Raw genomic sequence first — 27,867 nt, 5'->3', positions numbered from 1 at the left:
GATACAGAATTAATGATATATTTTTAGTATTTTTACAAGTCTCTTTAGTTGGTGCCTAGCGGCATTTAACAAGATTTTTGTATTCAGTGTAAAAAGATGGAACAGAAATACTAAGTAATGAATATAATTTCTCTATGTCATGCAGGAAAGAAGTCAAACGTTTTACATATCATCACTCCTAAATAGTTCTAATTAAAATCCAAACTGTTCCCATTTTTGCATCCTTGTCATTCTTTGGTAAAAGATTCAAAATAGTCATGGGTTAGGAAACAACTGTTTGCTCATGGTCTTCATTTTTGTAAAAGGAAATCTGCACTGTGCCTGGTTTATACTAAATAATAATTATAAGTAAGCAAAATATTATGGTTTTTCTGACTAATCTACTCCTAAAGCTTTGAGTTGCCGTTCAATCTCTTCATCGGAGATAGTAGCCTTTGAAGTAGAGGCAGATGGTAAGCTTCGGGCAGCTGATGGAGCTTTGGCCATCTATATTAAAGGAAAAGGAAAAAAAATGCATTATCAAACATTTGGGCAAGGACACAAAGGATATGCTGCAAAGACGTTTTCCATTCAAATATAAAAAGATGTCTCTAAGGGCAAAGGCTAACTTAAAGTGACAAAAGCGGTAGAAACGATTCCAACAGAGGATAGAAGACATATTCATACCTTTCCAGAGATTTCAATTCCGATTTCATCAAGAACTTGATTCACAATATCTTGGCTTTCTTCTTCATCATCAGAGCCATCAAAGATATCATCAAGTGTGTCATTGACTTGGGGGGAAGGGGAGAAACAAAATTACAGTTACTATCAAACAGATTTCAAGTTAGATTTACATTTTTAGAAGGTGGCCCAACTATGTGTACATATTTGTAATATTACTCAAGGGCAAACTTAGTTGAACCAACAAACTACAAAAGTCATTTTCAAATGTTAGTGAAGTTCACTTATACATTTTTGAGTTACTAAATCTGGAGTACTTTTCATTGCAACACAACTAATATAAATAATAATTATATAATATAACAAGTCTACTATGATTTTTAAAAATGTGTCTTTAATAAACAACAACAAAAGAAATTCACAGCTAAAGGCTTAAAGTTTTTAAATATGATTCTACAAACTGTATTCACTGAGCTAGTTAGTAGCTGTTAAATCTGACCATGGAATAATATGCAAGAATCAAATATCCTGTAAATATTAGACAATTTACTCTTTTTATACCTATAATTATATTTTCAACTTAAATTTACATTCAACATATAGGCAGAATATTCTAACAAAGTCTAAGGTTGAGTGTTTTATTAAACTTGTCTACAGAATGACATCCAATTTAACCTTGCAAAGATTATTATTGCTATATCCCTCTCTTCCTTCCCTTCCCAAAGTATTTATGGAAAAGTTTCTATATAGAAGGTATCACATTAGGATTATGTCTTGTTTATTTCTGAAACAAAGTGCCTAGCATGTAGTAAAAGTACAATTAATGGACAGAGAAAAATGAAGACCTCAGGTAGTTTACATTTAAGTAGAAAAGAAATTAACAATCAATCAGATTGTAGTAAATAAGAAAGATAATAAAGGGAAGAGATTATATCCAACTGGGAAGAAGTACATGTGAGGTGGTCCTTAAAGGATGCATAGGATTTGACCAAACAGAAATAGAGGGAATAGAATGAGCAAAGACTTGGTGGAAGACAAAAGGAATACACTCAAGGTAGAGTAAGTTCTTCTGTTGTGTTATTATTTAAGGGGCATGAATGGAAAAGGTGTATCTATTATTCTGGGTCAAAGAGCTTATGTCTGATATGGGAAAAAAGATCTGGGGAATCATTTGGGACGTCCCAGCCCTCTCCCAGTTTCACATGTACATCTTAATTGTTTGTGTCCTTGATATAATTAATAAAGCTTGATACTGGTTAAGATCTCTGGTTGTTATGAGCATGATTTGACAATTTGAGATAGATGAGAAAGAATAGAGAGGTGTAATCAGGGATTAACAAAGAAGGATGCTTTCAGAAAAAGTGTAACAAAATTAACCATATTTTATATATATACGTATATATATATAATTTATATATTTGTATTTATATATATGTATTTACATACGTATGTGTGTATATAAAATGTGTGTGTGTGTGTATAAAATACAGATTTCTCAAAGATCCTGTTTCCAAAATTGAACTTGTTCATTCTGGAGCAGCACTGCACAATATAAATTTCAATTGGAAAAAGATTAGATCCATTTAAACCTTGAATTTACCTTTGGATAAAAATACTAATGTTAATGCACTTTACTAGGTCACAGAAGAAATGAGTAATCACCAACAATTACTATTCTTTCAGACCCATTTGCAAAGTAGTAAAATACAAATGAGAACTATGATAGATATGAGTTGTATGAGCCTATTGATTCTCTTCATTATAGCTTAATGGAAAAGTTAATTCCTCTAAGATCTGCTCACACCTGTGCCATCACTGGGAATCACATAAACACGTTAGATACTGTGATCATTATATAAATGACAATTCTCACAGTCATTAAAAATTCACTAATGATGTTTCAAAAAAGTCATATTTTTCAAAGTAAAGATTCACAGTCAAAGCTAAAGAATTTTTGAACTATCAAAGATACACATACATTTTCATTAACTCCTAAAAGGAAAATAGAAAATAGATATTTTGAAATTGAATACTTAAGGTGGTGAGTTTCGTATTCCTGATAATTTAATCAGATACTAGTTTATACACTAAATGCCATTAAATTAAAATGCTAGCAGCTAAGCAGAACTAAACTGGCATATCTCTACATAGTTGTAAAACAATTAGAAAATACCTTTGCAAAATAATGATGTCAGTTTTTACATACCAGGTTAAGTAATGTTGACCAGGATGCTGTAAAAGGTCACTTATTTATTAGCAACCAAATAAAGATTGGAATAGTCTTTCTGGGAGGAATTTGGTATGAACCAAAAGCCTTACAAAAGTTAATACTCTAAAGAGATTTTAAAAATTTAGTCAAAAATAGTATAGAAACATTTATCAAAGGATTAGCAAATACACAACAAATTTTAAAACAATCTTACTGACCAATGTAAGAATGGTTCAATAAATTAAGATTGATGTTATTGAATACTGATGTTATGCAATATTAACACTATTAAAAAAAAGACTTCAGAGAAGATTTAAGGTCATGAGTACATGTGTATATCATACTATTATGTTTTCTAAAAGCAGGATAAGGTTCAAAACTGCACATGTAATATGATTTAACTTCTATAAGATATGGGAAAATATAGGAAAGAAGCATATAACATTATCAGTAACTATATCTGGGTGATGTGATAACAGATTTTTTAAATGAACTTTGTTTCTTTGTGTTCTCCATATTTCCTCTACAAAATGCAATTAGTTTATAGTCAAAAAGAAGAAAACTAAATATTAAATAACTTAGGGAAGAAGAAGGAAAAAATAAGAACAAAAGAGCTCCCCATTATCTCTACCTCTAATAAAAATAGAGATCTTCTCTAGTATGAAAAGAATCAACACAACTCTTAAACTACCAAATTCATACCAGGAAGAGTTCTTTTATTCACAAGTTGGTTTTGGTCCCCTCATCAATTAAGCAAAACCGCTGGGGCCAATATGGCATAAAAATATGGCATATCATATTTTATATTTTTCCTTCCAGTAAAGTTTGATAGGATTTGAGCCTTATACTTTGCCAATTTAACAATACACTAGAGTTACTATATAGACATCTATGCAGAAGGGTGCTGTACCACTGCTTTTTTCAACATTTGTGCTTTTATGGATTAGAATATGAGGTTGCTAGTAAATAAACTTGGCTGATTCAAAGATAAAAAAACTGTAAATTTCATTACAAGTTATTAAACTTACTCATTTCTTCAGTCATTTCCATTTTCATGTTTTCCTTCTGGAAATTCTGCATTGTTTGTAATGTCTTTTGTGGATCCATCTTCTTGTTAACTGCTTGCATTGTCTTTAAATATATGAAAAGATTCATGTTGGCTACATAAATGTGACATTTTTACTATGAATTAAGTCCAAAGAGAACATATCAAATTAGATACAGGCTTTCTAAAGATATACATACTGTCATAATCTAACATAAGACTGTTAAGTAGTCTAGAAAAAAATGAAATACTCACTTGGAAACCATCTGCTTAACATTTATATAATAAAGACCAGGGTGAAAAAACTCATATGAACAGTAGGCAAAAAAAAAATAAAAAACATTGTCCGCAAAAAATCCATTTCAAACGGGAAAACTACATTTGCCTACTATGTGGCAAGTAGGTAATGTCTAAATTGAAAAGAATTACAATTTAAATTTTATAAAATTTTTCATTAAGCTTTTGATGTCTAAATTAAAAAGGAAGATACACAGCATACACACTTAATCCATTCACATATTTTAAACCACGGTTTAAAGAAATGAACAGAACACCAAGTTTTGTAAAAATATGTGAAAAGAACTCTTACATTTTATATTCACAAGTTATTTCATTAAAAGAGATTAATGCTATCTAGCATGGCCAAAATATTTTATACATATTATATATAAAATTTATGTATTATATACAGTAGTTCAGACACTATACAATATAAAACACATCAGTTTCAAAGATACCAAGCAGTCTTTTCACAATCTGTACACAGTGCTACAGCCAAGGTAACCTTTAAGTATAACACTGGATTTCCCCCATCCCCCTCCAGCCCACACATACCTCTGAAGTGGCTTTCCATTGTTCTTAGTATTAAAAGCCAAAATCCATAATTCACTATGAGACCAAACACCACTGAACTCTGCCTAACAAGCTAGTCTTATGGAGCACCATTGCCCTCCAGCCACACTGATCTTTCACTTCCTTAAATGTGCCATACTTTCTCTTGCCACAGGACCTTTGCATACGCTGTCTCACACCTGGAATGCTCCTCACCATTTGTTTTCATTATCAACACTTCAGATTTCACCACTTTCCTAGGGAAGTCGTCCCTGACACCCCTGATTAGAATAGATATCCTTGTTAAATCCTACTCACTACAGATGAAATTCCCTATTTATTGCTGTAAGTTATATTACTTCACTTGCAACTTACAGTATTGTAGCAACTAATACTAATAACAATGGTGATAATGATAATAATAAAGCAGTAAAAGCCTATATAGTCTTAACTATGTGCCAGACACTGTTCTAAGCACTTTACATATAATAACATTTAGAGTTAAAAGACATTTATTTAAGCCTGACAAATCTTACATGCTAGGTGCCACCATTTTCCCTGTATTAAAAATGGAGAATGAAGGCACAGAAGGGCAAAATAACTTGCTGAAAGTCACAAAGCTAATGAACAGAAGTGAGATTTAAATTCAAGTAATCTAGTCCAGAATGTATATTCCTAATCACCGCACTAAACTCTCTCTCAAATGGGCTGTTTTTAAGCATGTATGGGGGCACCTGGGTGGTTCAGTTGGTTAAGCGTCCAACTCTTGATTTCAAGTCAGGTCATGATCTCATCAGGGTCCTGGGATTGAGCCCTGAGTTGGGCTCCGAGCTCAGCATGGAGTCTCTTTGTCCTTCTCCCTCTGCTCCTCTTCCCACTTTCTCTCTCAAATAAATAAATAAAATCTGAAATAGACTGTACAGTTTAAACCCTTGCCTGGTTTTGCTTTCCACTTCATCCCCATCATTTGTTATACTTCCTACCTATAGGGTCTAAACAAATATTTGCTGAATTAATACATTTCTAAAAAGATTAAGTGAAAATTCCAGTTCAGATATCTCTATATGGCAGGACCATATTCGGTACCTTTTCCTAGCCTACAACCTGCAAAAAAAATTGCAAAATAAGTGGTTTTCCCTTTAACATTATTGAAAGGTTACCCATCTCAAGTGTGTGATCATCACATATGATCTTTTCCTAAATTAGATGTTTAGTTCTGTCCGTTTATGAAAGAAAAAAGAAAAACAAAAGTTTCTGTCCTTAACTATGTATTTTTCACTGTAAAAGGACAAAGATCCATCAAGAATAAGTTACGTGACAGAACAAAACTAATATTGAAACTTCCTCTATTTTTTTTGAAACTTCCTCTATTTTTTTAAAGAACATATTGTGTCACTGCACTTACTGCAGCTAAGATGGATAAATTCTATTTTCATGTGCTCTGTAATCTAAAACACAATTATAGTTGCTCCTCATTATTTCCGGATTCCGTATTTGTGGATCTGCCTACTCACTAAAATGTATTTGTAAACCTCAAACCAATACTCATGGAGCTTTTGTGTTCCTCTGTGGACACACAGAGAACAGCAAAAAAATGTGAGTTGCTCAACAGGCTTGTTTCCAGCTGAGGTCAAACAAGGTGACACTCTGCCTCCCTGTCTCAACTCTCAAACCGTAAACAACTGTCCTTATTTGTGGTCTACTTAGTGCCATATTTTTGTACATTTTGTTGGTGATTTTGCCATTATTTAAATGGCCCCAACCAAAGTACTAAGTGCACAAAACTATGTGTCCATGGAGAAAATACATGGTAGCTTTGATTAGGCATGACTTCAATGTTAATGAATCAACATTTATTAACTATGGTGTCTTTCAACAGAAACACATAAAACATTAGGTATAAGCTGGTTGACAAAAACATTGTGACCAAAGGCTAACCCTATATTTCCCATAGGAGAAATGGTTCGATATTCACTAACTGAGTATTCCCAACTTAACAGAACATTAACTACTTCAAATAATGAGAATCAACTGTATATACCATTTTTTAAATATGAACCTCCTACTTTCTCTCCTCTGTGGCTTTCTTTTATTTTGGTCTTCATATTCATATTCCTCCTTCCTTATATTTAACACCTAATGGTATTTTTAAGACCTAGGTCTTCTGCAAAGTCTTTCAGATCATTCAATTCAAAGATCTGTGCAGTTCACTGAAACTTAGCACAAACTGATGTATGTAGTCGGTAGTTTCCCTGTCAGATATACCTTAACCTCCCTGCTCTCTACCCCCACCCCATCCCCAATTGACCTATAAAATCTGTGAGAGCAGGTCCTTCATCTTAGATGTCTTCTTACTCCTTACAGTACTTCACATACATCAAGGGACTCATTATTTATTAAAAAATCAAAAAGCTCAGGGGCGCCTGGGTGGCTCAGTCGGTTAAGTGTCAACTCTTGATTTCAGCTCAGGTCATGATCTCAGGGTCATGAGGTTGAGCCCCACTTTGGGCTCCATGCTAAGTGTGGAGCCTGCTTAAGATTCTCTCTCTCCCTCTCCCCTCCACACCACCCCCGAGCTCACTCTCTCTAAAATAAGCTCACAGTCCTATAAACTCTATAGTAAAAACTTTTTTTTTATACAAAGACCATAAGTTAAACATAAGTTCCTGGTAAAATTAACTGATAAATCCTTCTGACAGAAATCATGTGTCCTTCTGACACATACATGAAAATGAATCAAAAGCAAATTATTACTCAGAAGTAATTAAAACTTATAGCTTAATGAAATAAGACCAAAAATCTTCTGACAATTTAAGGGAAAAAAGCAAACAACACTTTTAAGTCAATTTAAAAAATTTAGAAGCTACACATGACCTTGGAAAAAATCAAAATATCTGAAACAAGAAATTTTATAGTAAATCAATAAAGAATCTACATACATCCAAAACTGTTATAATATTGTAAGGTAACTATACTTCAATTAAAAAATCTAGAAGTAGTTATCTGGATTATCTAGTATTATTAACGCCTTTTACTAAATATTACACAGATTCTGTGCCAAATATACATCAGGAGCTACTTTTAAATCTGATTTGAATACTGACACTTATATGTCTTAGATAAAACAATAAATGTATGGATATAAAGGTTCCCACTTACTTTTGCTGTAGTAGACATTGCTCCCGCCATCTTCATCTGGGAATTCATCACTTTTGTTTGTGTCGACATAGAAGTGACTTTTGAACTTACAGCAAAGGTTCTTGTTTTCTGTTTCCGTAGATGTACAAGCTGTTTGGCTAAAACTCTGCAAGCTTCTTTATTACCAATCTTAGCCATTTTCTTAATTTCTAATTCCTAAGAAAGGAAATAAAAAGAGGGGAATAAAATCACTGAGAGGTAGTCCCTAATGATTAACTTCAGAAAAAAAAAAAAAAAATCAAACACACATCATATACCCTTTTCTCCCTGATCATAAAGAGAGGAAGAGGCAGGTGGGCACCTGGGTGGCTCAGTTGGTTAAGCGACTGCCTTCGGCTCAGGTCATGATCCTGGAGTCCCAGGATTGAGTCCCGCATCAGGCTCCCTGCTCAGCGGGGAGTCTGCTTCTCCCTCTGACCCTCCTCCCTCTCACGCTCTCTGTCTCTCATTCTCTCTCTTGCAAATAAATAAAATCTTAAAAAAAAAAAAAAATTAAAAAAAAAAGAGAGGAAGAGGCAGTCATAAAGTCACAGAAAAAAAGTTAATTTGAGAGAGCAATTTATTCCACAGGTTTACACGGGAAAGACAGAATTCATACCTTCATCCACAAATACAAAGCAAATCTATAAAATAGTATTTACAAAGAGCCCAAAAGAAAATGAAGAAGTTCAACCTAAAAGTCAGTAGGAAAAAGGAAAAAAAAAAAAGACAAAGAGTTGGTGGGACAGAGCAAAAAGAGCACATTGGTAGATTTAAAGCGAATAATACAGACAATTACATTAAGTGAGAAGGTTCACCTAACACCTCAGTAAAAGACATAAACACTACTATATACTACGTCAAGAAACCAACTTTAATTACAAAAACAAAGCTAAGTAAAAATGATAGAAAACGTATTCCATATAATTACTTACTAAAATCTGAAAATCTGGTGTACATTAACATCAGATAAAATAAACAAACAAAAAAACTTGAGAACAAGGAATACTACCAGAAATAAAAAGGGGCATTTCATAATGACAAAGGAATCAATATATAAAGATGTTAGAACAATCCTATACGTGCATGCACCTAAGAACAGTGCTTCAAAATATGTGAAGCACAACTGACAGAACTGAAAGGAGAAACAAATACACAATCAGCATGAGGGATATCAACCACTCCTCTCGATTACATTGCTATAACTGTTAGAAGTAGACAATCTGCAATGATACAGATTTATAAAAAATACTATCATCCACTTGACCTAACCAACATTTATAAAAATGCCATCACCAACGGCAGAATGCTTGTTTTTTATAGATATACACTAAAAAAGAAGAAAATCACCAAAATATATCATATTTTGCTCAGAAAACACGACTCAGTATAATTGAAGAGGACTGAAATCATACAAAGTATGTTCCCTAATAGCAATGAAATTAAACTAGAAATCAGTAAGGAAGGAAAAGGAAGGTATATCATAAATATGCAGAAATTAAACATGGTTCTAAATAAGTCATGGGTTGGAAAAATTTCAGGAGAAATAATATTTTGAACTTAATAAAATGAAAATGCAACATATCAAAATGTGTGGGCTACAGTTAGAACAGTTCTTAGAGGGAAATTTATAGCATTAAAACTTATATTAGAAAAAAATAAATATTTCACAAGCTTCAAAATTGAGAAAGTAGAAAAAAGAGTAAGTAAAACAGTAAATACAAGAAAAAATATTAAACAATAAAAGAAATCTATATAGTAGGAAAGAAAAAATATCGAAAATTAATGAAATCCAAAGCCTTTTTTCATAAGAGGTGGATCAAACTGACAGGCCATTAGCCAGATAGATGAAGGGGGAAAAAAAAAAAAAGAGACAAAGAGAACACACAAATTACAAAGATTAGGAATGCAAAGGAGGGATCACTTCATATTCTAAAGATGTTAAAGGATAATATGGGAATATTATGAATAACAGGTCATTACATTTTTTTTTTTTAGAAATCTTCTTTTCCTTTTTTCTTTTTTTTTAAATTTTATTATGTTATGTTAGTCACCATACAATACATCATTAGTTTTTGATGTGGTGATCCACGATCCATTGTTTTCATATAACACCCAGTGCTCCATGCAGTACGTGCCCTCCGTAATACCCATCACCGGGCTAACCCATCCCCCCCCCTCCCCTCTAGAACCCTCAGTTTGTTTCTCAGAGTCCATAGTCTCTCATGGTTCATCTCTCCCTCCAATTCCCCCTTCCCATTTTTCCCTTCCTTCTCCTAATGTCCTCCATGCTATTCCTTATGTTACACAAATAAGTGAAACCATATGATAATTGACTTTCTCTGCTTGACTTATTTCACTTAGCATAATCTCCTCCAGTCCCGATCCATGTTGATGTAAAAGTTGGGTATTCATCCTTTCTGATGGCTGAGTAATATTCCATTGTATATATGGACCACATCTTCTTTATCCATTCATCTATTGAAGGGCATCTCGGCTCTTTCCACAGTTTGGCTATTGCGGTTATTACATTTTAAAATTTAGTAGACATGGACGAATCACTTGACAGATGTTAACTACCAAGGCTCATTTAAAAAGACATATCCTGATCCATTCTGTATCTGTTTTTTTTCTAAAAATTGAACTTGTAGTTTAAAAACATATCCACAAAGAAAAGTTCCCTCTCAATGGCTTTACTAATGAATTCTATCAAACATTTAAGGAAGAAATACACAAACTCTTCCAGTAAAGGAAGAGTAAGAGAAACCAACTCATGCTTTAAAGTCAGCATCACTCGGATGTCAAAACCAAATAGACACTGGACAAAAAGATAACTACAAATCATTATCTTTCACAAACACGGATGCAAATATTCTTAACAGAATTTCAGCATACTGAAAAAAATATTTCAAAAAAAAAAAACCACATCATTACCAATGGAGCTTATCCCAGGAGCAAAAGCTTGATTCAACTTTAGTAAATCAATAAATGTAATTCACTACATTAACAGACTAAAGAAGAAAAACTACATGATCATCATCTCAACAGATGCAAAAGTGAACCTCTACCCTCACCTGATAACACAATAAAATTTAATTCAATATGGTTCACAGTCCTAAATGTAAGAACTAAAACTAAGATTCTTTTTTGCACTTGATTAAAATAAAAAATTTTCTGTTCCACAAAGGACACTATCAGGAAAATAAAAGACAAGACCAATAACTGGAGAAAATATTTGCAAAACATATATTTAATAATGTACTTGTATTTCAAATATATAAAAAACATACAAATAAATAAAAGAAAACATTGACAAAAATGGGCAAAAAGACATGTAAACAGCAAACAGGCACATGAAGAGATGCTGAACATCACTGGCAATTAGCAAAATATAATTTAAAATGACAATCCACTATACACCTCTAGAATGACTAAAAGTAAAAAGATTGTCAACTCCAACTATTGGCCAGGATGTGGAACAACTTTACTTTCAAATATAGCTGGTGGAACAGAAAACATTATAGCCAATTTTGTGCAAAACTGTCTAGCAGTTTCTTACACAGTTAAACATACATTTACCCTATGATCCAGCAATCCCACTCCTAGGAATATACTCAAGAGAAATGAAAATATGTTCACACAAAGACTTCAATTGCATCTTTATAGCAACTTTATTCAAAATAGCCCAAACCTGGAAATAACCTAAATGTCCACTAGCTGGTGAACAGATAAATAAACTGTGAAACATCCATACAATGAAGTAAATTTAAAAAATTAATACTGATTATATAACACTGATTAATCTCAAAATAATTATGATGAGTGAAGGAAGCCATATTTAAAAAAAAAAGTTCATATTATATGATTCCATTTATATAAAGTCTTGAAAATGTAAACTAATCTACAGTGACAGATCAGTGTTTGCCAGGGAGGAGGGAGTCAGGGAAAGATAGGTGAAAGACATTACGCAGGGAATAGGAAACTTTTCAGGATGATGGATATGTCCATTACCCTGATGGAAGTAAGGTTTCATGAGTTTATGCATATGCCAAAATATATCAAATTGTATGCTTTAAATATGTAGTTTATTGCATGTTAGTAATACCTCAATCATGCTGTTCATTTAAAAGATTTTAAGCAACATACATTTAAAAACATAACAAAAATATTTAAAGATGGGAAAGATAATCTATTTTTTAAAAAGTACATTCATTATCACAGATACAATGATCACTAAAGTATCAAGTAAGATACCAATGAGCTAACATAATTATTTCTTGTAACCCTTTCTTATTATTCAGGACTATTTTATTTTTGTTGTTAACTGAGAATGAAGTAGCTGTGTTTTGAGTAATATTTCCTCCTAGGCATTCATGACTTCTACAAACTGAAGAATAATTTGATTTTATAATCAGCAGAATACACAGAATCCTGATAAAAGTCAGCAGAATGACACAATAAACAAAGGTAAGCAGAAAATGCAGGAAGACGTTAAATGCCATTTCTTAGTAAATCACTTACCACCTGCCATGTGTCTTTTTCTTAGTTAGCTAATTATTCCAACACTAATTTCCAAATTTGTTTGAAAAGTTAAACTGAAATTTAATGTTCTACTTACCAGCTGTTTTTCTTGTTTCTCTAAAGCTGCTCGGTCTCTGATTATAGCTCTCTGTGTACCTCGTAATTCTCGATTCTGTTCCTTTATTACATCTAAGAGAACCACAAAAGAAACCTAAATGTATGAATTCCAAAATTTTTTTCAATACCATTTGAAATATTAGACTTGGAGACCTTAATAAAAAAAAAAAGAAACCTTGATTTACTAGATGTTAAAATTTTTTCATTCAATATACTAAAAAATTAGTCAAATATTAATACTTGGATTATAAATATTAATTATATAAAGAATTACAAAAGATAAGTGCAGACAGGCTATAGTTGGAGGTTTAACCAAAAGTACATATAAATCACAATAAAATATTCCCTTAGAGAACTGATAGTATGCAATGTTTTATGTGGCACATATATATGTCTCTCTCTCTCTCTCTTTCTCTCTCACACTCTCACACACACACACACTTTTCATCTCTTCTTACTCCAGTATGATATGAAATTCCAGGAAGGAAGACAGATCATGTGTTTATTAAATCCTTTTTTCTACACTAAGTCATTATAACAGAGTGAAGCAGCAGACCTTCCAATGAGGCAGACCTGGATTTGAATCCTCCCTCTGCTACTGGATCATTATTTGATGATATCTTGGCAAAATTAGTTAATATTCTAAACTTCAGGTTTCTTATCCATATGATAAGGATAGTTGTTAAGGTGTAAATAACATACATAATTGCCCTGATATACTATTAAATTTCCAATCAATCTTAATGTTTTTCTAACTGAATTCATTTGGATTCATTAGTCCCATCTTTTGAAGAATTAAAGTATTAGTCTAGGCCTGATGGACCATAATTTGGGTTAGTTGTTACTAACAGTAATTTCTTCAAAAATCATAGATATTGATGGTAATTCTTGCCAAAACTGGTCTCTTATTATCAGGAATCTTGCTAAGTGCTGTACATATATTATACAATATTCACAATAATGCTATGGAGTTGATTTTTCTATTATTTTATATTTAAAGAAAACTGAGTGTTAGGAAGTTTAAATAACTTGCCCAAGGTCACAAGGTAGTAAGCAGTAATGCCAGATTTGGATCCAAGTGTTCTGTCTCCTGAATCTGTAATCTTAATCACTTCATTAGAGTACCTTTCTAGTCAAGAGGTAGATTTAAAAACAACAGTAACAACAACAACAGAAAGAATAGTCTCTTCATCAAATGGCACTTGGGACAACAGGATTGTCCACATGAAAAAGAATGAAATTGGACCCCTACATCACAGTGTATATAAAAATTATCTAGGGGTGCTTGGGTGGCTCAGTCGGTTAGGGTCCAACTCTTAATTTCAGCTCAGGTCATGATCTCGGGGTCATGAGATCGAGCCCGCATCAGACTCCATGCTCAGAGTAGAAGTCAGCTTGAGATTCTCTCCCTCTCTTTCTGCCCCTCCCGCTGCCTGCATGCCCATGCGCTCTAAACAAACAAACAAATAAGATCTTTTTAAAAAAATTAACTAAAAAAAGATTAATGACCCAAATATAAAAACTGAAATCATACAATTCTTAGAAGAATACATAGGAGTAAATTCGCATGATCTGGGATTTGGCAATAGATTCTTAGATATGACTCTAAAAGCATGAGCAACAAAAGAAAAAGTAGACAAACTGGACTTCATGAAACTTAAAGGCTTTGCACCAAAGGACATTATTAAGTGGAAAGATATTCCACAAAAAGGGAGAAAATATATACAAACTATATATATGTTAAGAGTCTAGTATCTAGAATATATAAAAAGCTCTTAAAACTCAAAAACAAGAAAATCTAATTAAAAATGGTTGAAGGACCTGAACAGACACTTATCCAAAGAAGATACAGAAATGGCCAATAAACACAAAAAGAAGATGCTCAACATCATTAGTCATAAGGAAAATGAGAGCTACTTCACACCCACCAGAATGGCTATAATCAAAAACGAAAATGGAAAATAACAAGTATTAATAAGGATGTGAAGACTGGTACCCTTTGTACTGCTGATAGGAATGTAAATTGTTCCACACGCTATGGATAACAATTTGGTGGTTCCTCAAAAAGATAAACATAAAATTACCATATGACACAGCAATTCTACTTCTAGGTATAAGAGAACTAGAGTATAAAAAGAAATGAAGTTCAGACACTGTGGATAACAATTTGGTGGTTCCTCAAAAAGATAAACATAAAATTATCATGACACAGCTATTCTACTTCTAGGTATAAGTGAACTGGAGTATAAAAATAAATGAAGTACTAATACATACTACAACATGAATAAACCTCAAACATATTATACTAAGTGAAAGAAGCCAGATATTAATGGTCACATTTTATGATTATGTTCATAGGAAATATCAGAATAGATAAATTCATAAAGACAGAAAGCAGACTGGTAGTTGCCAGGGGTTGGGGAGAGAGGAGAATGCTGAGTCACTGTTTCACTTGTACAGGATTTTATTGTGAGATGATGATAATGTTTTGGAACTAGAGGTGGTGGTTATACACCATTGTGAAAGTACTAAATGCCACTGAACTGTTGTTCACTTTAAAATGGTTAATGTTATGTGAATTTTACCTCAAATAAAACAACAGAGCCAACACCCATTATCCTTTTACTGATGGAACATCACAACTTATGTTCTACACATTCCTGTAACATATAACTTTACTCAGAATAAAGATAACTAATTATATTGAGGAATAGGCAGCATACTAAGAGGTTCACAACAACCACAAACGTAAGTACTATTATCTCACTTATTTCAGGGAATTTGACATTCGGTAAGGTAATCTGCCCAAGGAAGAAAGAGTGCTAGGATTCATATACAGGCAGTCTGATTCCAGGGCCTCTGATTTTAACTACCATATTATGCTATGAAGGCTTTCAGGCAAAGAAGAAATAAAGGTATCGGAGACATAATCCTTATCACTATAGATCCATATCAGTAAAAATATACAAGATTTAAAACAGAATGAAAAACATTTCAAGTCATTATATAAAATATAACTAATCAACTACAATGACTTTCTGAATAAAAGTTAAGATGCCAGAGCTTATCTTTACAAGACATCTATTTTCCCTCTCTTGCATACTGTGTTTCTCAATGAAGTTATATTGGTGGACAGCTCATGCTCAGGATTTTCTAGGAATGTATTCTATAGGTTCCTTAAATATAGAAATAGGAAACCATATCATATATATATAAGAGAAATGGGGGGGGGGGGCTCGACCCCAGAACATTGAGATCATGACCTGAGCCAAAATCAAGAGTCAGACGCTTAACTGACCGAGCCACCCAAGCATCCTTTATTTCCCAAATTTATTAAGCCAAGGGTCCCTTCTAAGAAATCTCTATTAATATTTTTTAGATGCTAATGTTCCATGGAGCACTGGTTGGCATTCTATTGTCACAATTTATTAGTTTCCTAGGGCTGCTATAACAAATACCATAGACTGGGTAGTTTAAACAATAGAAACTAATTTTCTTACAGATCTGGAACCTGAATATTTTTTAGATGCTAAATCTCCATGGAGCACTGGTTGGCATTCTATTGTCACAATTTATTAGTTTCCTAGGGCTGCTATAACAAATACCATAGACTGGGTAGTTTAAACAATAGAAACTAATTTTCTCACAGATCTGGAACCTGAAAGTCCAAGATCAAGGTGTTGGCAGGTTTGATTTTTCCTGAAGCCTCTCTCCTTAGCCTGCAGATGGCTGCCTTCTTGCTATGTCCTCATACAGTCTTTTCTCTTAGTGTGCCCATCCCTGGTGCCTCTTCCTCTTTTATAAGGTCACCCTCCTATTGGATTAGGGCTATGCCCTCATAACCTCATTTAACCTCAATTACCCTTTACATACCCTATCTCCAAATATAGTCACATTAGAGGTGAGGACTTTAACACATGAATTTTATGGGCATACAATTCAGTCCACAGTGCACAATATCTTTCCTCTGACATCTGTAGACACTAAACAGCAAAGCTCTCGTTTCCCTAGATTTAAAAGCAATCATCAGCCTTTTCATCCTCAACACTCCCAATTTTCTTCTTTTGAACTTAGCATGCTATCTTGCCAAAACCAATGAATTGGTATAAAAACACTGACCACTTACCCTACTGTTTCAATGATGAGGGTCTTCTAAAGCCTTCAGAGTACAGAAGTGAAAAAGAAGCCACCATATTGACAAGTTAAATTGTGGTCAGATAACCGATACAGATGCAAAGCAATTGCTTAAAGCCTTGACTGCTAAGATCTAGAATTCTATCAATATATACTTATTCATTATTAGAATAGTATAATATGTAATAAAAAGTATGTATTTGATCATTGTCTTTAGTTCGTGGCACAGAGCTCCTAAAACCCTTGGAATTTCCTTAGTGGTAGGAACATCTTTTAGCTCAAGAAGGTGGACCCCTAGATAGTTTCTGGAGGGCGCTGGTTACCAGAAAGACAAAATGCTTGAATAGAGGGTAGGATGTTCAGCCCCAACCCCCTGATCTCAGGAGAAGGGAGTGGAACTGAAGACTGATAAAAACTCCTGAATAAAGAAGAGATTAGGAGAACTTCGGGGATGGTGAACACACTGATGTGCTGGGAGGGCAGCGTGCCTGAAAAGGGCATGAAAGCTCTGGGCCACTTACAGCCCCCACAACTTTGCTTCCATTTGGCTATTCCTGAGTAAAGCACTTTCCTGAGTTCTAAGGGTTGTTCTAGCAAATTATCAAACTGTGGAGGAAGTTTTGGGGACTCTAGAATTCACAGCTGGTTAGTCAGAAGCACTGGTGGCCAATTGGGACTTGTGACTGGCATCTAGGATGAGGACAGTCTTCTAGGACTGAGCCCTGCATCTGTGCTAACTCCACGTAGTGTTAGGACTGATTGACGTTTTGGACACAGCAGTTGATGTCACAGAATCAGCGAGCAGAAGATAGATATAGCCATCTTTGTTGGGAAATTTTACCAGAACATGTACCTTAATCAAAATAGTTTTATTTCCCTTTTCTTAATTTTATGTAACTGTGTACCATAACTATCACTGTATATTAGAGAAAGAAAAAGAAAGAAAATTAACTACTGCATATTCCATAGCCCCATAGTTAATAGACCTATTAATATTTAAACAGTTCTAAGCTATAAACTGAGAGCATCTAATGTTGCATACTAAAATATAATCATACCACTTTAAAACATATTATGGTAAGAAAAGATAGTAAAACATTTTCTTCATATGAGATGATAGGCATATCCTATAAAAAACAAATCACTCTTTAAAAAAAAAATCCCTATATTAAATCCACATTTAATGACTTGGTCTTCTAGATAATTCAGAGGGGCTAATAGGAGAATGGTTCTGAGACACTTTTAATGTTTTTAGGCCAAGTTTATTTTCCATTATATTTATTTTTTGGTAGGTTTGATTTCCTCCCAAGATTACAAGCTCTTTAAGAGCAAGGAGCACAAGTATTTTATTTATTTATTTGTATTCCCACCACACTTCATGCCAACTACTACCCCAATATAGTATACTTAGCAGTGATCTACGGGAGTACAGACATATACTGAAATGTAAAAGAATGTGACTTATAGGCATAGTTAATACATTTCTTTGAAATGTATAATAAACTCTATTGGTTACCAAGAAAGATGGTTGATAATTTAACCATGAATCTTAACTATGATAGATCTCCTTATACCGTGGAAGATAGAGCACTGAAATAACCAGATTATTTCCCTTACAATTTTCTGCTTTCCCCTTTTTTTCATTCTGAGTCAAGACAATGAGAGAAACATGTACTGGGTATTGCTGACATCTAGGAGATAGAGTGCTTGGCTACTGCCCATCCCTGCTTCCTTCTCTAGGCAAAAGAATATGCCCAAATTTTTATATTCCAGCACTTCATTTACCTTGTGGGGTTGCTGTGAAGCACTTCATAATAGGTGGTAATAAAGAACTTTTACATTGTGAAAATGGCAATGGTACATGGCTGTGACTATGGTATGTTCTCTTTGCTCCCATTCCATGAGGTAAAAAAAGGGTCGGAGGCCGTCCCAACCACTACCCTCTTCTCATCCAAACCCAGCACAACACCTAGAGAAGGCCACCCAAGCCAGCTCCACTGGAGGCATTAAAAGCCTATCTCAAGTCTTTCAGGTTATTTTTACTGAATGAAATATACATGTGTGCACTGGAGTGATCAGGCTTAAATTTTGGACTTAAGAAGATACAGACAGAAAAGGTCATTCTGCTCTCCTTAGTTGTGAATCAATAAGGTCTATCTGCTTACAGGAAAAAAAAAAAAGTCAAAAAATAAAAAAATAAAAACAATACAAAAGGGGCCTCCATGTGGTCCAGCCTAGCTTACTAGATAGAATTCTCTACTGGGGTTTGAGGCTAGGCCCCAACTTGAATTATGGCTGTCCTTCCAGACCCTGCTTATTTACATATAATTTACACATTTAAGGATTGAAGCAAAAAGTAATTATCAACTCTAAATACAGGCACTCATTAATTTGTGAGTTATATTTTAAATATCTTTAAAGTGCCTTTCGTTTGGGGAAAAGGAGATACCCTGTCTCAAGCTTACAGGGTAGTTCAGGTTATTGGCCCAGGGAGGCACTGGTCAGTAGACAGCATCCACTCTACCATATACTGGGTTTTGTGCTTTATTATAAGGTCATGTTTACTACAGGGTCAAGACAGAAATTTTAATCTAATATACCATATCTTCTGCTTTTAAATGTATTTCTTTAAAGAAAAAAAAAATCATTTTGATCCATGCAGTTTTATTGCCTATCAGTTGTCTTAAGTCTAGTGATCACATGGATTGAAAGAGAAGCACAGAATAAACAAAGCACATCTTGCTTTACCATTTTTATTAACTTGCTTTGGAGATCAAGACCTGAGAAGACAGGGAGCTTCTCCTTTAGATTTCATCTGCAATCTCTGCAGCAGCTGTGAGTGTAAGTAGTGGGTCTGCAGCCCTGGGATGGCAGGATAACAGGGATTAGCTACAACCTGATCCTTACTGAATAGAAGAACCACTTGTGTGAAGGGGGTGTGGTGGAGCTCACCAAACAGTAAAGAGGAAAGGAGTCCTGGCTATGCAGGGAGGTACCACCTTCTTGGGTAGATGAGGAGAAAAAAACTGCAAATAGCACAAACTCAAAAGTTAAGGGATAAGAAAGAAATGTTTAAGGTCAGTTCCTAGAAAATGCTGGCTCTGGGAACCAAAGTTACTGAGAGGCAGAGGGAAAATGACAATGAGAGAATGGATGGGGGAGGAATCAGAATTTGATATGCAAGCAAATCTGTTTCTCAGGGTTTGGAAACTGTATATCAAAAAATCAGGGAGGAATGGCATCAGCTTAATTAACCAGTTTTGATACATGGTAAAGAAAAAATAAGAACAAAAAACAACTATGGGAAACAGAAAGAACTGTGGAGGATTGTGCCAACAGATTTTTTCTACATATGGTCCTGGGAGCCAATCATCCATTTAAAAACTAGGTTGAAGTTGAAAAACTCAGCAGGACTTTCTTGGAAGGAGGAGGTAGAATACTAAAGAGAAAATAGGAGTCTAGCCCTATGGTAGCATAAAAGGAATGCTTCCTGCCCCTCCCCCCCCCAGTAAAATCTCAAGTCACTCAAATACTGAGAAATTCATTCAGATTAATTTATTATTAGTAAAATATCAGTGTTTTCAAGAGCTGACGGAAGGTCTTCATATGGGCTATGTGTCAGTATATCTTTAGGTCTCATTTGGTCCTCAAAGACACAGCTTTGGTACCATCATCAATAACAGCTTCAGTTCAGAAAATTGTGAAAGAGCATTTCCTCACTTTAGATAAGAGAGGGAACAAGAAGGAAAGATCCTATGAAAGGAAAGTTTCACAGACTTAGGGACTTGAAGGTAGAAAATAGCAGCAGGAAAAGAAATACCAGTCTTTGGGGTCATGCTAGGGATGCAGAAATACAAAGGGGAGACATTTTCCTACAGAAATACCCATGGATGGTATCCATCCGTCTTCATACCAAAAAGTATGGAGAACTTTAACTCAGAAAAATGCTCAGAAGAGAGTACTGTGCTTCTGAATCCCATGTTCAATTATTTTTCTTTGGTGTGCCAAGAATGTAGGGGCCAAACAGCAAGTAAAATTTGAGTTTTTAAATATTCAGAATAACAAGCACTAACGGAACACAAAGCATCCTAGGAAAGATCTAGCTATTATAGGTAGCACCAGACAGTTCTATCTTATTTGGAAGAAAGCAGAAAAGTTCTGGAGGGGATTCAGTTTATATAGTTGGTAGATTTTATTCTCTCTTAAGATATCAGAAATGTGTCAACCTACCTTCTCACAGGAGATTTATCCCAAGTTAGTCAAAACTCCAGATTCTGAACTCTGAACTACTAGCATACATGGATACAATCCCAATAACGCAAAAACCAAGAAGCTTGCTCCTCTTCTATCAGTAGAGTTCCTCAAATTATGTCTAAACTTGCAGGTGGGTGGCAATGATATATGGATATAGACTATAATAAGCTCTGGATCCTGGAAACACTACTTTTGGTTAGTAAATACTATCATTTTGAAATTTTGTCTGAAATAAACTGCTGCAGAGATACTTTCATGTGTGCTGAAGAGACTCTGCTACCTTGCATAAATGCAATGTAGGAAAAACTCTGAATAAACATAATCCAACTCTGGAAGTGCACAAGGATCTACTTTAGTTCCAGTGAATGCAAGTCAGGAAGCGGGGGCTAAAAAAGTGAGAATACGGGACTGAGATACTTAACACAGTTTGAGGTGGCATCAGAGAAGAGTTCTTAGAGAAGAAAAACACCTGACCTAGTGCAGGCCAGAGGAAGGAAAAAGAGGGTTCTATGCATAAGGACATCATGAGCAAAAATATGTCAGAGAGAGAAAGAGTACTGATGAATATAAGAACAATACCGCTGGACAGTAAAATGGTCAGGGACATGAAAAGAAAGATAAGGACCAGATCAAGGAGGGCCATATGTGCCTATTAAAGAGCTCTCGTTGATCCTGTCGGTACCAGCGATATAATAAAGGGATTTACACTGAGGAGTAGAATAGTCTGATTTGGGTTTCAGGTGGATCAAATCACAAGGCAACTTTGTAGATGAACAATTTAAGGGCTATGAAGCTACAGGAAAGAAAAGCAGAAAGGTGATGTAATAAAGTGCAAGAAAAATGGGATCTGAATTAGAGCAGGAGCGCAGGCACACAGTGGAAAATCATGTGTCAAATATTTAAGAGGCAAAAGGAGCAAAACTTGGTAATTAATTAAAGGTAGGAGGCAAAATCAAGACCTGCCAATACTGGAAGAGGAGACTCAGGAAAGGAACTGACTTAAAGGAGATAGTGATAAATTCTGTTTGGAATCTCTTCAATCTGAGGTACTTTGGGACCTCTAGGTGGAGATACTCAGCAAATCGCTGGTCTGAAACTCAGAAAAATGTAACTAGAGATACAAATTTGGGATCCATCAGCACTTAGGTAATAAAGTAACAAGACTTTGGATAAGATCATGCAGGGAGAGAGTGTACAGTTAGAAAAGTGGCAGCCAAGATGGAACCAAGAAGAACACTAACATTTAGGGAGCAGGGTTTAAAAAAAAGGAAGGAAGGAAAGGAGAAGGGAGGAAAAGAGGAAGGAAAAAAAAGAAAAGAAAAACCTGAAAGGAGAAAGAAAAAAAGTGATTAGAGAAATTTGAGGAAAATATTAAAGAGTTTCATGGAAGCCAAAAGAGAATTTCAATAAAGAAATTATTATTAGGATCAAATGCAAAACATAGGCTCAAGAGGTGATCACTAAAAAATGGCCATTTTGACAATCTAGGAGTCATTGATGATCTTAGCAAGCTCTCTCCGCTTAAGATGTAAAGCAACTGCTATAGAATTGGGGCATTGTCTGAGAAATAAAGGGGTAGGGATGGGAGATGACACTACTCCTTTAAGAAGTTTACACGAAGAGCAAAAAGAGACTGGACAATACTTCCTAAGAAACCCTGGGTCAAGAGAGAATCAGGAAAAGGAGGGTTCTTCCCAGTTCTACTACTATATGAAATTAAAGTTCTACCATTGATTCCAAGGGAAAAAGAGTCCAGTTCACAGATAAATGGTTACCATTACATAGTACCTACCAAAAGTTGAGAATTCCATATACTAGAAAGAATAGCAAAATTAAACTGTGTCATAGGCTCTCTAATAAGGAAATATTATCAGTGATAATACTCAAGGGATGAGGTCCTGGTTTTGCCACTAAGTTGTGTGACCTTGGGCAAATTACTTAGTACTTTGTATCTCAATTTCCTCACCTATGAAGTGAGGATGATAATAGTACTTACCTTCTAAGTTTTGTGAGAATTAAATAAGATGCTGCATACAAAATGCTATCACAGTGCTGGCTTAGAGTAGGACCTCAAATTTGCCTTTATTGAGGATAACAGACAACAATTACATAGTGCTTAAAAAATTTCACTTTTTAAAAGACATAATTAGTTGTGCATTTATGACAAATCCTCATGGCATCCTGATTTACAGGTTCATAATTAGTTTCAATAAGCAGGTCACCATTAGTCCACTTAGGGGGAAAAAAAAACCACTGTAAACACATTACCCTATGTATATGTGTATACCTTATAAATCAGTAAAAGGAAAACCAAATACTCAATTGTAATTTCAAATTCAAAAGAATCTTTCTCTTCTATGGCATTGAGGTACAATTCTCATTAATTTCTGTAACAAAGTATACACTGCAGAGGCTTGTTCATCTTTGTGTCAAAAATGAATTAAACATAACTCTGAATGGTAATAAGTGCTGTACTGTTGTCTCCCTTTTTAATTTACAAGTGCAGTAGTCTTTAATGATATAGTATGCAACTCTTCCAGCCAATCCAAAGAAACAAAAAGATTCAATTATTCTCCAGATCTATGTGCAGTTACATATTTCCCTTATATATCAGAATTTCATTACTGCTGAAACAGATAAAGGCAGCATACAGCAAAAGATCTTATGATCAATAATCAACGAGTCCGAGGATCTGGGAGAAAAGCATAAAAATACATTATATTTCATAATATACAGCCTCATTACTGCTAAGAAGAATGCTGTCACCTTTTAAACAAAACACCTTTTTAATAAAACAAGGAGTAAAAACATCAACAAAGCTCTATTATCAGAATAATGAAAGTACAAATCTGTAATTGAAATGTCAGTAAGTGATCTGAATTGACATAATAATGTAAAAAAACATCAAGTATGCAGTTTGCTAGTTACGGTAAATGTACATGGTGGCCAAATTTACATTCAGAAATTTCACACATAGATCTTTAAATCAGTAGTATAGCTCCTAAAGTCCTTAAGACTTTCTTTTTACAAATAAATCTATTTAGCAAAAAACATTATTTCTTGGATGAATTAACCCAACTACAAATGAGTATATAGTTAAATACCCTCACTGCAAATCCTCACTTTTTTTTCTTTTTTATTCTGTTCTATACTTAAAGTACAATAGTCCTAGTATACTGTGCCTAGAAGCACAGTGATGAAAATACAGAACTGATATTTATGTCTTTGAAAATATTTGACAGATATTAAGCAATTAAAGCTGTTTGGACTTTAATGTTAAGATTTTTTTTTAAATATAATTTGTAACATCACAGTAACAATGGTACAACTCTTTTCCTCTGTTTAGCAAATTGTCACTATAAAAAACTGAAGCAAAAAAATAAACCATTTCCCCCCTGAAGTACTATACAATAATTGGAAACCACAATATTGGTACTGAAACAGTGAAGAAAGTGCCACATTAAAAATTAGACAAATCCATCTCACATAATTGTCCTATATCCTGTACCAACTTGAAAGGTATTCTAGGTACTGTAAATGGTACTATTTAGTTAATAAAAAGTCCATAAATCGAAAAAAAAATTTTTTTCACCCACTCAGCGTAGGCAAAAATGTATTATGCTGTGTACTAAATCAGGACTAACATTACATTATGTGTTGAAGTGAAGGGTAGAGTGGCAGAGTAAAAGTGATGTCTTTGTTATCCTCCCGAAAATAATGTTGCTGGCACTGGAACAGTCAATACAAAGGAATGAAGGAGTTACCCCAGGTCTGGACTCAGCACCCAGTTTGTACCAATCACTGTCTAGCTACCACGGCTCCTTTTGTGGCAGGGTTAGACCCTTACAAAGAACTGATTCTTTGGTTGAACCAACAGCAACCTAAACTCAACATGTAATAGGAAACACAATTTTTAAATAACTTGAATGAATTTGATTCCTGGTGGCAGTCAATGTAAATATCAAAAAGTAATTAATCAGTGTTATATATACATTACAGTAACTGCTTATAAACAACAACTTGTATATTTCTGTACATTCATTTCTTTCCTCTTAAGATGACATTGAGCTAAATGTCTGAAACAATGCAAGTATCTAAAAATGTAAACTTCTATGCAGACAATACATACCACATCTCTTACTTTAGATAGCAAAAGATAATCACAGGGAAGGAAAAATACATTATGAAAACTAAACCCAAGGTACTTCCCTTAGGTTTCTTTTATATTTCTCCTGGAGTCAGTAAAGAAGCAGTTGTTTCACATCTCTATTGATGGGATATTCTTAAGGGCAAGCCGACCCAGACCTAGGTTCATTTTGTAACTGGAGCCTGTTATCCCCTCCTCCAGCTGAATACAGTTTTCCTGTTTGTACGCCTGTTAAGTAGTACAGCTCCAAACTGAAGGAGCAACAAACCAACAGATGAAACCAACAAGAAACTCATCAAATCTCCGTCTAATGACACTCAAGGGCCAACCGCATCCTGTCCTCGAAATGCTCAAGGTCTCGCTAAAGGAAAAACCGCGGGTGGGGGGAGGGCGGTAAAGGTGGTGTATGTGCGTTACAGAGAGAAGAAGCCAGATTGCTCAGGTGAGGTTGAGGTGTGGCGAGTCAGCAGAGATGGGGAAGCAGAGAAGTGACGCACGAGGGCGGTCACCTGTGGGGCCACTCGATCCAGCCCCGCCCCCAGGGACAGCTGAAAGAATCGTGGCCGGAAGCCCCCAAAACACGCCAGGGAAACGCAGAGCTGGGCCCCTTTGGCCCGGCCTGAACTCACCATCCACGGTTTTCTTCTTGAAGAGAGACGCCATGGTCAGGGACCGCGCCTGGGCTGCCCGGCTTGGCCCGGTCCGACCCGCGACTGAGAAAGGACAGGAGGGAAAGGACAGGCCCTTAGAGGGTTTGGTGTGACGGAGCGACGGGCCAGAGAAGAGGGCGGGGTCTCCAGGCAGGACCCGCGGAAGGCGGGTATCGGCGAAGCCTACCGCAGCCGACTCGCCCCGAGCTCAGGTGACCGAGAACTAAGACACTTTTTGGAGAAGTCACTTCTAGGCGGCGCCTGCGCATTAGGCTCGCGCGCCTGCGCACTGCGGCGCCTGAAGCTGCTGCCTCTGCCCTCACCTCAGCTGCTGCTGGCTCTTCCCGCTTGCGGGGTCGCGGCGTGGCGTGTCAGGTGGGGCTTTCGGTGGCAGCAGAGCGTGGGAGACCGTCGGCGGTGTCGGGAGGCTTCTCTGTGCGGGTTCCGTGGGGACATGCTAACAGAGATGGGCCTTGTTTAGCCCTTGCTTCCTTGTTTGGGGGAAGCTGGAAGTGGGGGTCTCCAGCGTCTTAGGACAAGTGTGGGTCGTCCCGGAACCAGTTGGTTTACAACCCATCCCGTTGCTGTCAGTATCAGTACTTTCATAAGTGCAGGGGTTGGTTGCAGGGCTGTGGTGCGTGCCTTGGCGGTGTTTGTCTCCGGAGTTCACGTTCTTTTCCGCCCTGACTCGTCAGCGATCTCCCGGGCGCTAGTCCGCGCAGCCCGCTGTGGGTCCCGAGGCGTTCACCTGCCTCGCTCGGCCCAGGGCTCCGACCCCCCGGCATGTCTCTGGGAATTCTGTTCCTAGGCTTGAGAATAGCGGTGAGGGAAGGGAATAGGGAACAACTTTCATAATGCAACACTATTTACTATTCTTGGCTGGAAACATAAAAAAAATTTAAAAAAAATCCACACATATTTGTATACTGGTTTAAACGTCTCCAGTTCTATTTCTTAAAATCTCGATTTCTTGTAATTGCTTGAAAAAAATTCATGACTATGCTGTGAACCTATTAGAATGCTATATAGCTGGATCTTGGTGCTTAATGTGGGAGGAGGAACACCTAAAGGAAAAGCATAATAAATTATTTAAAGAATACTTGTGCGTATAAGCATAAATATGGAAAACGCAATCTTTGGATCAAGACCTTAAGTTCATTGTTTTACTTCAGTGTGTGTGCGTGTGTGTGTACACATCTCAGTTTAATATATTATTTCACTATTTAGAATCTTAATTTTGCTGTGAACTTTTTTCCTTCCAATCTATTAGAGCTTTAAGCAACACTGTCTTCCACAGGATAAAAATAGTAGTAGCCTTTGTTTCATGTCATTTCTGCCAGGGAAAACACTCCAGTAATAGTGTCAATACTATTAGTCACCTCTGGCTTTATGAATCATGTCTCAAAGATTTCTAAGTGTGGGAGTCAGACTTTGCTTCCCCATTTTTTTCTCTCTCATCAAAGTCCCCAGGGCCACTGATAATCCTCCTGATGTTGCTAAAATTTAGCTAAGAGACTGCTCTTGAAAACTTTCTCAGAATAGTAATATGCAAAGTATAATTGTCTTATTCATCCTCAAATTATTCTAGATATTACAGGACAGTGAAGAAGTACTCAAACGGGAAAAGATGTAAACAAGAATACTTAGGCTCTGCACGCTAGGCCTGGCCTTTCTGGTGTAAACTCCATTGCAAAAGGCAGTTTACCCTGGCTGCCTGTTGTAATGAATGGCATTGAGCTGTGCTTGAATGCATGAAAGGCAATAAGCTGTTATGTACGTAGTAATCGTACTCCTCCCTGCTGCAGTCACCCTTGTTTTATTACTCCTATACAATCCCCCCCACTGACCCAATTGTAACAGTTGGGAAAATGCCAAAATACTTAGCTGCAACCATATGGAAGACCCTCCAAAAGTGCACAGCAGGAGCTAAAGAAAGGGCTTGTTCATTACAATAAAGACAAAATAAAAATATGTAGTATTTAAACTCAGCACTCTAATAGCTTGATTCTCCCATAGTTTGAAGCAGGCAGATATTAGCTGATATGCACCAGACTGTCTGGCATTCACTCTGATTAGTTGGTGACCAAAGTACCAGTTCATATTTTGTATCTCACTCCTT

The 27,867-nt window shown here is 35.6% G+C and overlaps 1 protein-coding gene across 1 annotated transcript; it reads right to left on the bottom strand.

The window, feature by feature from the left end:
- Nucleotides 1-297: 297 nt before the first annotated feature.
- Nucleotides 298-26,012, bottom strand: CHMP2B (charged multivesicular body protein 2B). Its single transcript, XM_032406330.1, has 6 exons — nucleotides 25,728-26,012; nucleotides 12,544-12,635; nucleotides 7,908-8,102; nucleotides 3,901-4,003; nucleotides 667-773; nucleotides 298-486 (listed from the first exon to the last, which is right to left on the bottom strand). Exons 1-6 carry the CDS (start codon nucleotides 25,759-25,761, stop codon nucleotides 376-378), a joined length of 642 nt encoding a protein of 213 aa, XP_032262221.1. The 5' UTR covers nucleotides 25,762-26,012; the 3' UTR covers nucleotides 298-375.
- Between the last annotated feature and the right edge of the window lie 1,855 nt (nucleotides 26,013-27,867).

The sequence above is a fragment of the Phoca vitulina genome, unplaced genomic scaffold (genome assembly GCF_004348235.1).
Source record: "Phoca vitulina isolate PV1807 unplaced genomic scaffold, GSC_HSeal_1.0 scaffold8, whole genome shotgun sequence".
NCBI classification, from domain to species: Eukaryota; Metazoa; Chordata; class Mammalia; order Carnivora; family Phocidae; genus Phoca; species Phoca vitulina.
Note: the sequence above shows the minus strand (reverse complement) of the source record. Positions and strands in the feature narration are given on the sequence as shown.

Excerpts from the sequence above, each read along its gene's own strand:
- CHMP2B (XM_032406330.1), bottom strand. The coding sequence starts at position 25,761 with ATGGCGTCTCTCTTCAAGAAGAAAACCGTGGATG. Across the intron at positions 774-3,900 it reads GGAAATGACTGAAGAAATGA|TCAATGACACACTTGATGAT; the intron begins GTAAGTTTAATA and ends CTTCCCCCCAAG. Across the intron at positions 487-666 it reads GAATTGAAATCTCTGGAAAG|ATGGCCAAAGCTCCATCAGC; the intron begins GTATGAATATGT and ends CCTTTAATATAG.